The sequence below is a fragment of the Pimephales promelas genome, chromosome 3 (assembly GCF_988280905.1).
Source record: "Pimephales promelas chromosome 3, fPimPro1.hap1.1, whole genome shotgun sequence".
Taxonomy (NCBI): Eukaryota; Metazoa; Chordata; class Actinopteri; order Cypriniformes; family Leuciscidae; genus Pimephales; species Pimephales promelas.
Genome location: NC_142771.1, coordinates 30,741,053 through 30,756,828, shown reverse-complemented (window position 1 = coordinate 30,756,828; position 15,776 = coordinate 30,741,053). Strand labels below are relative to the sequence as shown.

Here is a 15,776-nt window from a genome sequence, read left to right as displayed (position 1 = left end):
CAGATATATATGGGCCAGAAGGCGCCTCCTAGTGGTCTGACCCTAACGCTACCCCAGACCTAAACCTACCCATACTCTGTGCGTGTTATATTGAAGCTAAAGGGTGCCATGTGCGTTGGATGTCTACGCTTTGGCAAAAGCGTCGTTTATGATGTCTTGGGATGAGAATGCGTTGATACTTACTATAAGGTCAGGGTTAGTTGCATGTAATTATGCATGATTTATTGTTATTACTACAGTAACAACATGTAAACCAGTGTAACAAGGACACTGTAAAAACGTATTACCGATATTTCAACATAATTATTTTCTTAGAAGTGTGTATTGGCTATTTATTTGTGAAAATGCAACATTATAAGATTGCTTGATTTTCTTTTCAAAGTTTAATTCCATTTTCATTGAATATTTGTCTCTGAAAGTATTTTTATTAGTTTTACTTTAGTTAACATCAACATCACAACAAGCTCTTTTATAATAATTTCCCTTCCTGTTCAACATAACTTTTAAGACTGTAATGATCTGTGCTGGAGAGTACCATCTAGTGCCTTCTGTTTTGGTGTAAACTACTTTCCCAAGCTCCTTGATAGTGGTTAAACTGCTAATTTAAAAAGTAAACGTTTAAATAATGCAGCTTCCTCAATAACCAATGTATATGACGGAAGGAAATGTACTTAGTAGATGAAGTAAACCTTACTGGCGCGTGTGTGTGTGTGTGTGTGTGTGTTATACCGTAAATACAGGATACAGTCCCACCCAACCTTTGTTTCAATTGGAAATAGTGATATGTTAATTTATGCAGATGTACCCTATGCCAGACACTGATGAAAGAAAGTTAAAAGGGCCCAAAGAAAGATAATATTTTCCAGAATGAGCCATTGGAAAGATCTGATTGTAGGAAGTATGAATGAGATCACACATAACATTTAGCCTCGCTATTGGCAGAACATTGTCTCCTGGTGTTTTATTTCAAATGTATGCTGGTTTCTAAGATGTGGAACAAAACCTTGAAATTGGTTGACTGTTTGTTGTCATCCAGGTGAGAGGGCATCTAGGTTCATTTGTCTGTACAATGTACAGACAAATGAACTGCTGAATAAATGAATGTCCAACACGTGGGACACCCAGGAGACATCTCTCAGCATGCTTGATAACCCTCCATGACAATCCCTGAAACAGACATTTTTGCTCTGTGAGGTAAAGGCTCTACGGATATCTGATAGCTGGATTAGGAGATTGTCCCGCAGTTCCTTTGAGCATATGTTCGTAGTGATTACAGATTGTGGTGTGCGGGCGCTTGCTCGCTGTAATTATATCCTTTCAACAGAGTTGACAGAAGAGAATTACCGGTAGGAGATCATGTGTGAATAGGACCTTTTAAAATCTACCAGTAATTCAGTTCTGGCAATTTACCGGTATGAGAAGTTGAAATAGAGTAAATTACCGGTATGATGCTAAGAATAAAGATTACAGGTATGACCACATATGATGTCCGAACGCGCTTTGGGTCAATCATAAAAGTTCTGCTGTTTTTTTAATCATTTTACCATGTAAATATGCGCTAGATGGAGATCTTTGACAGCTTTTTCAGAATCGCGCAATTGACCCTGCTTTCTTTTTCAATCATCATCATCATCATCATCAGCGATACGGCTCTGTTAGATATGCACGTCTCACGTTTTTAAGAGCAAAAAAATGCGTTCAGTGTGATCATACAACGCGTTCTCATCCTAGGGCGTCATATAGTGGCACTTTTGAAATATCGTCTAAAACCATCGCACATGGCACCCTTTAACGTCAATATAACATGCACAGAGTATGGGTAGGTTTAGGTCTGGTGTAGTGTTAGGGTCAGACCACTAGGAGGCGCCTTCTGGCCCATATATATCTGTGTCTCATATTGACGCAAAAGGAAGCCATGTGTGTTGGATGTCACTGCACTATGTTGGTTTGTTTGTATGTACGTCTGACTGTTAAATAAAAAAAAAATGAAATATCGTCTAAATCCATCGCACATGGCACCCTTTAACATCAATATAACACGCACAGAGCTTTGTTCGGTTAGTTCTGGGGTAGGTTTAGGGTTAGAGACCACTAGGAGGCGCCTTCTGGCCCATACATATCTGCATCTCATATTGACGCTAAAGGGTGCCATTTACGTTGGACGTAGACAAAATGTCAAAAGAGTCAGTATATGACGCCTTGGCATGAGAACGGACTGGATCATAGGCTACCATGCGGCTGTCAGATGTAAATAATAACGTGTTGTCAAATTGACCATATTGTAAAAGTAAAAAGCTTCTCTCCTTTGCGTTTAAAGATCATTTCCAATAACTACAGAATTTTCCAGTATTTTTGTCCGGATGGTCTGTTTACGGTAAAAAGCCAGAACGCCTTTTGTGAACAGCATAATTGTGTATTTACCGATAAGTCATTCGGGTAATTTTACGCTAATTTAGTTCTGGGATTACTGCGTGAAAGGGGCTAATATATAGTGACTGTGTTGTCCTTTAAGGAATCCTTAGGTCGCTGGTTCATCTCTGGCTCGAAGGACCATGTGTTCTCCTTTAAGGAATTTAACAAGTTTAAGAGTATTTGTGTCATGTGATATCACTTTTAAAAGTAACCATTTAAGATAGCATGACAGCGGTGACTAGTTTTAATGTTAATCTTAAATGTTTACTTTTAAAATTTAACATTAAGGCAAACCGTGCCATTGCTTTCTATTTATTAAATATATAGACTTGTATCTGGATAATCAAAACACCTCATTTGAACAAACTCCTAACCCTAAAGTATTGAACTTTGTAACTCCACAAACTACATAAACAATAACAGTGCTCAAAAACACCTTAATAACCGCACAACAACATGCTAAAAATGCTCAGGAGGTTTGTGTAACCACATCTGATACAAAGATGATAGCGCTAATGAAAGTAACATCTTTATGACTGGAGTTATTTCTGTAGAACTGGCAGGAAGCCTGTCTGATTGATTTCAATCTAACAGAAGCTTTCACTATGAGTCTGCATGCCCTTTTACTTAACTGAAGTTTTATTACCTTTTTTAATAGTGTATATGGCACTCAAAAACGTTTTGCACAGCACTTTTTTGCATGTCTTTTTGAGGCCTCATAAACAAACAGTTGGAGAGCATTTGCCTTATTCGTTATGTCCGGATCCTTTTCAGACCGTTTATTGCAGTGATCAGTTTTGAGAGGTCAAAAGGTTTGAGAATGTAAAGATATGAGGACCTCTGACTCATAATAAAAACATTGCCATCTTTTTTCCAAGAAACCATGCTACGGTCGCTTTGCTCAAGCAACCATTTATTTGTCTGGTGAACCACTATGTGGGTTTGTGGCCTGATGTTTTTGCATTCAGCAAAGCTCTTGTGTTTTTGTTGGGCTCTCTGAGGTGGAACTGGCATTGCGAGAAGCATCAAGGTCAAGTGTCAAAAGGAGCGATCGGTTGTGTTTTAATCCAAGAGTTTTTTACTTTTTGAGTCATTTTCCAGTCTCTTTCGGACTCAGACATTGTGTGGTCTGACTGTATTTTATGCATCAGTGCAGAAGCAGTCAAAACAGACCTTGAGGTCTTAATTACAAATGAGATTTTGGCACGAGGATGAGAACGGAAATGGATTCTTTTTCTAACGCTCGGTTCTTTGTAATGTTTGTCATACCAACTAGCTGAGTGGTTCGTGCTAGCTCATTAATAAGCCCTTCAGATTGATGAATGGCACGGATGTTTGGGTGTAGCTTACACATTGATAACCCTCACTATAATTTTGAGGTCATAAGCAGTAGTAGTTTTGGTTACAGTACAGGCAGCTTTGTTTATATGCCACACTTGAGATGTAATGTTTTGAGTGTTTTGTGTACAGTCGGGTGAGAGGCACCTGGTTTCTTCTAACTGATAACTACCTCAGTATTGTTTAGGCAGTTATCTTTCCTTTAGGCAGTTTATCTTTCTTTGGCTGTCTGCCCTGCAAAGAGTGCTTTGCATAATTCAATCTTGCTATCCACCTTAAGTGTGAATTTAGCATTCAGCCTAAATAGAAAAAAAAAAGATGTTGGGCTTCTTGGAATGCAGACTCCAAGATCAGTATGCCCATAATCATAGGTTTGGTTTATTACAGTATAGTGAGAGCGAACACATGCTCAAATGTGTCTGATGCTTCGGCTCTTGCAGACATGTTTTCTGACATCTGCTGCCACAAATGACATGTGGACTGTGTGAAGTCTTTAAAGAGGGTTTTAGGAGGAAGAAATATGATTCAGACCCATTGAAGTAAGTCTTTTCGGTACAGTGGTTAATTTTGGGGTGATCCGTGTCTCAGACTTACCCTAAAGAATGCAGAAATCCCCTCTCTGCCCTCAGACTCATGGGAAAACAGGCAGTCGTGGCTTAAGAATATAAACTCTCACACCGTTAAAATAGGCACAGATGTGACTTAATAAAAACATGATTATGTTTGTTATAGGATCTTTGGGATATGACTGGAATGTAAAAAATTGTGGTTTCAAAAGTATATTAAATAGTGTCATCAGGGTGTGGAATTAATGTTTGTGGTTGAGTTCTCAAAATATGACCTCAGCCTGTTATTAATGTTTGAAGGAATAAAAGGATTTGTATCTACTTGGAATAACATTTACAACATCTCTGTTGTCGACCTCCCATTTATGAGGAATTCCTTAATCTGAAGGGAAATAAGTCTTCAAAATGTATTCATTCATCCAATAAAATAAATTCAGTTTCTTTTAGGCTTTTTCTAGGCTGCTGCACATATACTGATTCTGATATGTAAATCATATTTTATTCTTTCTCTGTTTCAGTCACTAAATGTGTTACTTAATAAATTTAAGTTATGTGGATTTGTCAAGGTCACATAACTTTTTTTCACTTAAATTTATTAACGAACACACTAAATTTAAGTTATGTGGATTTGTCAAGTTCACATAACTTTTTTTTTCAATTATGCATGAAGTGTGTTACTTAATAAATTTAAGTTATGTGGATTTGTCAAGTTCACATAACTTATTTTTTTATTTACGCATGATGTTTATTTGCTTAATATTTTTTTAAGGCAACTGATTACTTTTTACAGAAAAAATACAATTCTGGCGGCTTATGTAATTCAATCTTTTTACCAGTATAGCAGACTACTAGCATAAAATGCATATAAAAAGTAGTTTTTACTCTATATCTCACAATAATATGTCTTAGTAAGACAACATTTTATGATCTCAGCTCTGTAGTTTTAATTGTGGGTGCCAAATACAATGATATGATAATCAAGAGATAAATAGCATACCTCAAATGTGTCATATTTGATGCATTTTAACATGATTTTTCCATAAATGATGAATAGATGAATAGAAAAATCATTAAAGATTTTACAACTAAAAGATATACACTCTAAAAAAATGCTGGGTTGTTTTAAGCAAATTTTGGGTCAAATATGGACAAACTCAAACATTGGGTTAAAAATGTAATTTAAAAATGTAACCCAATGGCTGGGTTTGACCATATTTGACCCAAAATTGGGTTAAAACAACCCAGCATTTTTTAGAGTGTACATATGCCATGACTTGAAGGTGGACATTTTGAGAATTATTCTAAAAGGCCTTTTACTTGCTCACTTACCAGCAAGAACAACTATTAAACATCTAATATTTCTATATTAGAATATTTTAATGGTCACAGCTTGCTAAATTAAGGTGGTGACACATCTGAACTCTTTCTCCCCTATATGTTCATGCCCTTAGATGACGTTACGTATATAGTGTGTTGAAAGAACCGGTAGTGAGGAAATGTTCTTTCCCATGGCATTTGTTGTAGAATAATAAATTATGTGTGAGTGAGACTAAACTCTCAAGTGTGTTTCATTAATTCAGCATAGAACACACAATGGGTAAGTGCCAGCACTCGAAACCCACGAGAGACCAAGTTTGTTTTGTTTGCATGCTTCGGTAACAGTTCACAACAGTTTTGACGGAGTAAGAGACACTGGCCTCTGAACTTCTGCGGTCTGGCAATGATTTTACTTCCAGTGATTGATGCAAGTCGCCTGTGCTGCGATAAGTGTGTCCTTTTCACTGTTTGTCTTAGATGTTGTTGAAAGTGATAGATTAATTATTATGTCATTTTCTACCAGTCTGATTTTCTTTCATTTGAGAAACTGGAAGGAAAGGTTTTTGAAAATGACAATGTTGCTTTCTTCTATAAAGTGAAAGTAGATTGTAAGGACCTGGTCACTATATATTGTGGGTGATAAAAAAAAGTGGTCACTAGAATCATATAGTTTTGTGTGAGAAACGTGTTTAAGTTTTTACCTGAAAATCTGTTGTCACCATTCTAGATTATATAAAAAAAAAATGTTCTAAATTGTTCCTTTTTTTTATAGAATAGAGAAAGTTGTGCAGGTTTGGAACAACATGATGAGGGTAAGTAAATGATGGCAGAATTTTCATTTTTGGGTCAACTATGCCTTTAAATCTGAAATATGTATGTATTGTGTCAGAAAGAAAACAAACAACAATGCAGCAAAGTTTCTCAGCGAATATGCTTTATTAAAAAGCTGAATGGGGAATTACCAAGGCAGCCCATGGTAAACATATCAGGATTGTGATCCCTGAGAGGACAAAATTTGAACAAAGAATCCAGATACTGGACTATAAATTACACCCATTAGCAAATTTCAGAGCACTTAAAAAAGAGAGAGACATTTTGCAGGACTCATCAGACCTAGGCCTGATCCATAGGTGACCAAAATACATAGAATATCTAAACAATTATGTACAAATACAATTGTTTTAAAACTGCACAGTACATAAATACTGTTATTACATAATATATACAGACTTACCCAATATGGGTCATTCCCACAGAGAAACCGAAACTCTGTTAGGATCACTGTTGTTGCTCATGTAAAGCTCACACTTAACATGTTTTGTATAGTCGGCATAGTGATGTCCAACTGCCAGCCGTGAAGGAATGGGGAAAACTATGGCTCTAGGCCAGACTGCTTTGTGCAAGAGGATTCATAGACACGGATCTGTGCTATAAACACGTCTTAAACTTTAGCTGCCATCTGTTTTAACAATGTACATTGTGTTGACAGTGGCCCTGGTGCCAATTCAAGAGTTAGCGATTGCTAAGCGATACTTTACTTGAGCAACCAACAGTTCATTCAAACCAAGCTGTGCAACTCCCACTTCAGTACATCTTTGAGCAAAAGCTAAATATATATATATAGAATAAATCATGCCAGAAATCGCATATCTATCTGCAAAGATTGTGTAAATGCATCGGCATTAAATAATGTAAAGATCTAAACATTTGGGCCACTTGGTGCATTTTCACACAGCTTTAAGTTATAACAGTTCAATCACCATAAAATGCCCAGAGGATTTAGGGAGAAAAGTGCTTAATCCTCATATGCCACAGATTAAAATAACCTGACAGCATATTTGGAAAATTTGCCTATTGCCAGCACAAAATATCATAAAAAACTAATAGCAATAATAATAATAATAATAATAACACTGACATCAAAGAAATAAATTTGCAAATAAAAGACCTTCATTTCATTAATTTTGTCCGGAGTCCTTTAGAAACTAAATAATAAAGCACCCATGTTACTTATCTGCTCCGACTATTTTAAAGACTTCAATCGTTAAATCAAACCTGAGGGAAAGAACATCCTGAATGGTATTTGGAGAGAATAAAATATAAAGTATGCTCTAATTTGCTAATTGGAATTCAAAACTAAGCACATAAAGCTGGCAAAAGGCGTGGGTATACTAGAAAGTTACATTCTATGAGAATTGCAAATGGGATACAAGCAACAATAACGACATAAAGCACAGTTGATTGCCTGCAAAGCTTGGCGCTGAAAGCGTCCTTCTGAAAGCCGGGCCCTCCGTCATGTCTGAGTTGGACAGGAAGATCAGGCACCAGGCAGGAAGGAACAGTTTAAAGGCGGGCCGCACAGCAGCCCAGTATAACCATGAAATGCCGTGCGCCACTGCAGAGTAAATGCAGAGGCCACACGGCTCAATAACACACTGGTCCCTCATGCCTTTCAGATACCGAGGCAGTGAGGGACGAGGATACAACAGAGGAGCCGGTCGCCTCAATAGGCAACCTGAAGAGGGCACCACGGAGTGTCTGGGTACAGCAAACAGTGCACTGACTTAAACCTGAGAGAGAGTTTTTAAAAAAGAGGTTATATTAGTACATGCATGCAGACTTAAATAAGAGAAACTTAATCCAAATATGGTCTAGAATGTTATGAAAATGGTCTTACCTGGATGGATCCTCCTCAACAGAGAAAGCCCCTTTCATGTTGATGATATTCCTCTTGTTTTCAAACATTCCATAACTCAATGTAATCTAAATGAAACAATATGTTAGTACAACTCTAGTGTATTTTACAGAACCAAAATATTCCTGTATCAAGCTTTCATTGAAGTCCATTACCTGTTTATGTACTTCTGATTTGGACACCTGTTGCAGGTTCTCCAAGTGTGAGTGGAACAAGCTGCTTCGAGTCAAAGGAACCCCAAGAACTGACTCGATGATGTATCCAATGGTACAGTCATCAGGAAGACGGATCTTCTCAGCTGTGTTCATGAAATGGCCACCACTGTCATAAAAAGGTCAACATAAAGTCTATTAATATCTTAAAACATTGTGTTCTTAGATGCTGCATTGCAATAGTTGAAATGTTTTCGCACCTTGCCCAAGGGCTCATCTTTAAAGCTAGCCCACGGCTGATACAGAAGCCTGCACCTCCTGTGGCAAACCAGAAATTGACCGGTCTCTGCAATGGAGAAACCAAAACATCAGCTTCTGTTCTCAACAGTCCTCATATTTACAACCAATGTATATGCAGATTTAGAATATTTTGGAAAACCTACCATCTTGTTGTCCCCAAGTCGTTCTGTGGCTTCAATTGGCCTGTCCAAGCTGGGTTTGCCAATGTACATATCCTGAGTGTGAGGGTAGTTGGACAGCAACTTCACCAATGTCTTCACATTCACATAGTTATCATCATCCACATGACAGAACCACCTAAGCCAGGCAGAGATATCGTTAGAAAATCCAATATGGTTTGCACAAGTACTCATAATGTAACAATAATCATACAATGCTTACTTTTTTCTGGACTCAATGAACTTGTCGTACTCAACTGCCATCTTGCAGGACAGAGCCTGGCGGCTGTGGGCAGCAGAGCAGTTGGTGTTGATGACATGGCTTCCTGTTTGGACAAGAAGATGCATACTTTGTCAGTGTTCATGTTAAACCCCACTTATGTCTATCACTTGAGAAGTGGCCATTATCTGATAGGTCAGGTGACTTTGCATGTGCCCTATTACCATCTCCCCCCAAACAGCCCAGCCCCAGTAAGCTAAGCACAGGATTTTTAAGAGGATTAGAAGACTGAGTCCAAACTATGCGCATATCAAAGAGGGAATGTCTGCTTATTTCTAGCCTTGTGACTTCCGCTTGAGGAAACTGCACTCACCAATTTTCTTCTTTAGTTCCTCATCTTCGCCGTCCGTGAAGATGTACGTCTGCAAAAACAAAGACAAAGGCCTGTTAGCTCTTTCAATGCAGTCACACAAGTTCATCAATGAATCACTGCACCAGAGCAAAGACGAAACAGGAATTGGCGTGTTCCAAACTGGAATCATGTGCCTTCGAGAGCTATTTATCCCAAGCGGACTGATTAGGAACCATTGTCTGAGTTTTACGCCATGGAAAACTCAGCAAGTTAAACAAGCCAAACTCTACCCCCCAAAATAAAGACCCCTTGTTCTTGTTGTCAGTTTCTCCATGGCAACTGCTCTGCACCCCAAAGCATCCCAGGCCCAGAACAAAGCGGGGAGCAGACCACCCCAATTACCCCTACCACCCCCAACACACCACCCCCATTCCATTGCCCCTCGCCGCCTCCCAAGTCTTTCCATTCTTCATCTCTCTATCCACTTCAGACATGTTAAAAATGTCCCAAAAAAGAATGGCCAAGTCATTCGGAAGAAAAGAAAGGAGCGCCATGTCCTATTCTCCCAAACATACTCGGATTGATGAATATACATTCTCCCCAGTGTGCATTCACTGACGTCTAAGCCCTCAGGGTTTTGTTAACGTTAAAATAGAAGGGGTGGGATCAGGATCTCATTGTGGGAGATAAGACAGAGCAGGTGCAAGGCAGCAGCCCCAACTCAAAGGAGCCTTTGAGAAGACGACGCCACACGCCTCAGACAGACTGATGAAAGGCTGCGTGCCCCTGGTCATGCACTGTCGTTAACCTGTTTGCTTTCCACCTCAGGTGAGACAGCACCTGCCACCCGCCGCCTTATCACGGCCACGTGTCTGAACAGATCAACCAGCCCACACCTAACTGGCCTTGAACATGTACACCTACGCTACAAAACTGTTCTCTTATGAGCTTCAGCTCTTTTGTGATCTTTATCTCAACAGTGGATTCATTTTTTGTTGCCTTTCAAATGCCAGCACGCACACACACGTGGACTGCTTCCCCCTTTCCACAGTCGCATTTTTTTGAACGTTCAAACATTGCCAGATAATGTTTGATTGGTTTGCAGAACAAACTCTAAGCAGATGTTTAGCGCAGCACTCAGGGGCCAAGGCCCAAGGCCTCTGTTTGTTCAGGGAGGGCTGGCGGTTGGGCCGGGTAAAGGATCAGAGGCTGGCGCTGTTTGCACAGAGTTCCGCTGAAAGGACAGACTAATCACACAGGCAGCTGCCAAGGCAGGCCGGGCACTGACAGGGAGAGAAACCTCAGAGCTGATTAGTGCATTACAATGTGTGTGTGTGTGGCCACTCACCCCCAACCCCGCTCCCACTGTCCCTTTGCGTTGAGACAATGAGGAGTGGGTAAAGCTGTCACTGGGTAATTCCTAAATATGTTTGCCTGGATTTGCATACAGCTGCAGTGGTTAACTAAAGAGGCCTCTCATGGTACAAGGCTTTGTTTCTCTGTTTCCCTTTTATTGAAGATATTGTGGGCCAAAATGACCCTTTTGAGGTTTCTTTCATAAATGTCAAGTCTTTTCTTCTAAATGCACTTTTCCCAGCGTTCTCGGCACACAAGAAAGGATGAGGGTTTTCGTTTGGTTCTTTAGAGTAGAGTTCTGATGAGCGGGCAGAGGTTGGTAGGACTACCCAGAGGACAGGGAGAGCAAGGAGCCTTGCTGTCTGTCTCCTTCTACCCAGAAAGGAAGTGGAGAGATGTTACTCCCTCTATTAAACACCACACAGCCCTGCTCCCTCTACCTGTGCCAGTAAGAGACCAGAAACTTGCACAGACTCGTGCCACGATATATCATCACAGCCTTCACCATCTTGTGCCTAAGCCAGAGAAACTGCTGCCTTAAACAGTGAGTAATTATGCAGTCAAGTATTTCAGATAGAAGTAATGAGGTTGGTAATGGTACTTCTGCGTCAACCAAGTGTGCATTTGATCTTAATGGCATTTGGTAGCTGTCTGTGTAACTGGACACCGGATACCACAGCCGCGGCACAGGCTGTTCTCTCATTGTTGTGAATTTCTCTCACTGGGGAAGCTGCATTGTTCCAGGGGGGAAATTTAGAGAAACAGCGGAAGCCAGAAGCTGCAGCGTGAACAATTCAAAACGGGGCAGATCTGACTGAAAAGAATAACACTATTCAAGAGTCCTGACTCATCAAGTCAAGACAATTTTAAAGCATGCTTTTAATAATCAGAAACAAGTACTCGGAAAGCAACAGAGCTCTTGGGTTTCATTCTCTCAGAGAAATACTGACAAGGGTAGGGGAGCTTCTAGCTGACCGTGACTAACTCTAAACAAAGACAAGACAGTTTCCCACCAAGAAGAGCCACAGGCTGCCATAAGTGTCAACAGCAGCCACAGATTGGATCTACTCTCAGTGTTTACATGTAAACAGCCCAAGACAGTGAGCTGTTCATCCCCCGTAAGATCCTTCCTACACAAGATTCTAACCCCTATGAACATGTTCACAATGTCGGTCACGCATCATCTCACTTGGCATATGTTCCCATGCTGTAGATCTAACAATGCCTGGCCCGTTGAAACACTTGTCTGGTGCCAGCCATTGTGGCAAGTGGCCAAACAGTACACCGGAGTCCTTGGGATAATCGCCGGCCTTTCAAATGACAATAACTGGGATTTAACATACTCAGGTGTTGCACCGGTGAAGGTTGAAATAATTTGAGAGCGGCTCTCCATTTGAACATGTAAAGATTCATATAGCTGGCATTAGAGCCATCTTTTGTTCTCTGAGACCAGGCCACCTGGCATTCATTCTCCTAGAAACTCCCCCTTGTATTCTGGTCTCCACTAGTCTTTTATGTCTGCACTGCTCCCCACCAGCTGCTGCTATTAATCCCTGCTGTTAACTCTCTCTTCTGTGGGTTAACTTGCATCAACTCTTAGTTTTCCAAGCTTGCCTGAAGCCTGAAGTAGTCATATCAGTTTAGCTGGATAGTGAAAGACAAATCTGGGCTGATTGAATGAGTGCAGAAGCTAAAGTTGTCGGATTTAAATTTTCTCTTTCCATATTCAGAGTACCTTCACAGACATAATGATCTTTGTACTCAGACTCTGCAAGCATAAAAGAGTGTTGCTAGCTGTGTCATATTCAAATGACAATAATAAAGCCGCCTTCTTTCCTAAGGTGTGAGAGAAACTGATTGTGACAGAGCCCCGAGGCAAATTAAACTGACTCTTGTAAAAATGTGTAAGCGACTACTCTAAGTGGTGGGTAAAATCACTTTGACTGCTCTGTGCTTGCTGCTGTCGAGGTGCCGAGAGTGCTTTTGTGCTGGCTGCAAAAGAGGCCTATTTCTCAGAGCTGTATTTTCATACTGTGAGCAACTCGGCATGCTGCTGAAAAGCCTTTCCTTGCCTATAGATGCTGTCCCTTTGTGCCACCCAGCATCTCTATAACGAAGACTCTCTTTTCCCACCGCTTGGGTAGCTTGACCCAGCCTCTGCTCCAGATCCCCGGTTCCCATGGAGAGTGGGAGACAAGGGGCTGGCAAAGCTTTTCTTTCCCCCTTCAGAAAGACGCTTTGTTAGTGCTGAGAAGGGGACAGCTCTGAAGCCGCTGCTGTGATGCATCCTTAGCCCTGGCGTATTCACGGGGACACCCCAAACAATGGAGCAGGAGGGGAGAGAAGGGGGGACTTACAGCCACCCATCACTCTGTGAGCAATACAGCAATTGCTGCAGACAGCAAAGAGAGACTTTGAATATTTTTTTAAATCCCCCTTTTTTAATATGCCATTCAAATAATTATATTGAACAACATTTTTTAAAGTTTTAGGGTCCTGCTTGTAAATACACTTTGTTAGTATTAAGACCATACATAGATAGGCTGATAAGATATTTTCTCACACATTTTTATTTAATCGGCTGTCTATAATTATTATTATTAGGTATGTTTATAAATGGCATCATCCAAAGGGTCTTTGAAGTGAAACACCATTACTACTGTGTGTTTAACATGAAACAGCAATGTTTACATATGTAAAACAATTTCATTAGGTAATGTAAGCTACAAAAAGGATCAATGTTGTTGAGAAAAAATGCATAAAAATATTCGTGCTACATTTAGGCCTATATATATGACCTATCTCAAATTAGGACTATTGAAATTAATTATATTTACTTATAATATATGTTTAAAGATACAAGCGTGACTTGATATTAGCCATCACGAAAATAAAATCCCATTTATTTCCGGCTGGTGAAATATGTACCTAACCAAAACTGGCAACAAGTTATGGAAACATTTTGTAAGAGTGTAAACTGACATAGCCTACCTGCTGCATATTTCTGGAGATCCAGGTGTCCAGCAGTAGATCCAATCTGGACCGGTGAAACTTCTTAGTGGTCTTTACTGCGATGAAGATGTCTTCCGCGCTGATGTCCTCAGCAGGCGGCGCGTCTGTCGCCGCTCCGGACGCCTCGGTGGGCTTATCCGCATCCCTCCTGCTGCGGGTCAGCTTAGAAAAATAGGCAGAGAATCCTTTCTTTCCATTCTGCTCAGGCTGAGCTCCATCATCAACCTCCGATTCCCCCAGACTCTGCAGTGAGCGCAACCCGATCTCGCTCTCGTTCTGCATCTCATCCATCTGAATCCGCTGATGCTGCGACAAAAATAACAGTAGCGCGAGACAGGTGACGGTCGCTCCCGCGAGGGAGAGCGCAACTTTACTGCCGTACGTTTTCAGCATGTTTATTAAACTCTAAGAGAAGGACGCTCTCTTGTGATATACACTGCATTAATCTAAACTTCACTCCAATAGCCTACTCTAAAAAACAAGCGTGTCATACAACTGCAACATAGTAGCACTGAGAGAGTTTCCTCACGGTAACTCAGAGGGATTTTATAAACTGTCCCTCGTGGTCACGCCCAGTAGGCGGGGCGTTGATGGCTATTGTGCTGTGGGAACCGCAGAGAGACTGTCAATGGGAGGACGCTTTAAAGGACAGCAGGCGAGGGACAAAGAGGGGGGAGGGTGAGGAGGACAAACAGGCCTAAACATTTTCAAAGTAGACTACATGCTCTTTTAAAACAAACTATGTTTTTGCTAGAATCACTGTTAATTGCATAAATGTCATTATCAGGAGCAGGGCTGAAAATATTTGTGTAAATATATATACAAATATGTAAATATAGATTTTTATTCAGTGCAACATGATCCTGTAAGCATGTATACATACTACTTAAGTGGGGTCTTATTTTCCACTAAATAAAAAAAAAGAAAATAATGAGAATCTATTTATTCCTTTTTTTCTATCAATTCTATATATCAATTTGTTTATTTATTTTTGCATGAAGTAAATGAAAATGTAAATGATTGAGTTTCTGTGAAATGTATTGCTAAATTAAATTTAAAGTCACAGCCTACAGTAAACCTCTTTACATTTACAGTAATGAGAACATGACTGTCACAAAGCAAAATTGTCCCACAAACAGACATCAGTTTGTTATTGCAAAATGTAAAAAATATAAAAAAACATGTTCCACTCGTCCACACTGTGATTTCGTTTAAAAACGAAGAATTAAAACGAATACGATCTCAGTCCACACCAGCGTTTCATATGCATATTAGAATTGATATCTGTCCACATTAATACGACTGAAAACAAGAATCACGTGACCATTCCAACAGTGGGCATGCGCTTGCCAGTGTAAACAGTGGCCGACGAATCAGGGAAGGACATGTCATGACGTGTGCGTCCTGACCTCTGCGTCATCGTTTCTAAGTTCCTCCGTTTTGTCCCGTCTTCACGAAAACGCCCTCTAGAGATTTAAAACGCAAAACGAAGCTGCATCGTTTCTAGACTTCTCCGTTTTAGGTCTTCATTTTTTCCGTTTTAGTCTGGACAGGAGTTGCAAACGTAGCAAGAGGTCTCCGTTTTTAAACGAAAATGCAGTAGTGTCGCCAGGGCCTAAGATTGCTACTGACATGGAGCATCAACTGCAGGCATGTTGAATCACATCAAGTACCAGCCATTTCTTAACGTCAACATTCAAATCAAGCTCACAATGATGGCGCGCTCCAGTCAATCCACAGCAGCTGACCTGGTGTGGCCTTCAAACAACCACATGATCCTTAAGCTTGCTTTAAAATGGCGCCTCTTCAGAGATGAAGAGCCTGTAGAGCTGGGAGCACGACCCTGACCATGACTTCCAGCTGACAGCTCAGCAACTGCTGGTGACAGACTTAAATGC

General features: G+C 40.4%; 1 protein-coding gene across 1 annotated transcript; it reads right to left on the bottom strand.

The window, feature by feature from the left end:
- Positions 1–6,546: 6,546 nt before the first annotated feature.
- Positions 6,547–14,417, bottom strand: lfng (LFNG O-fucosylpeptide 3-beta-N-acetylglucosaminyltransferase). The gene is made up of 8 exons (XM_039686808.2): positions 13,858–14,417; positions 9,532–9,580; positions 9,162–9,264; positions 8,924–9,077; positions 8,741–8,826; positions 8,484–8,649; positions 8,311–8,396; positions 6,547–8,203 (listed from the first exon to the last, which is right to left on the bottom strand). The coding sequence occupies exons 1-8, from the start codon at positions 14,269–14,271 to the stop codon at positions 8,137–8,139; spliced, it is 1,125 nt and encodes a 374-aa protein (XP_039542742.2). The 5' UTR covers positions 14,272–14,417; the 3' UTR covers positions 6,547–8,136.
- Between the last annotated feature and the right edge of the window lie 1,359 nt (positions 14,418–15,776).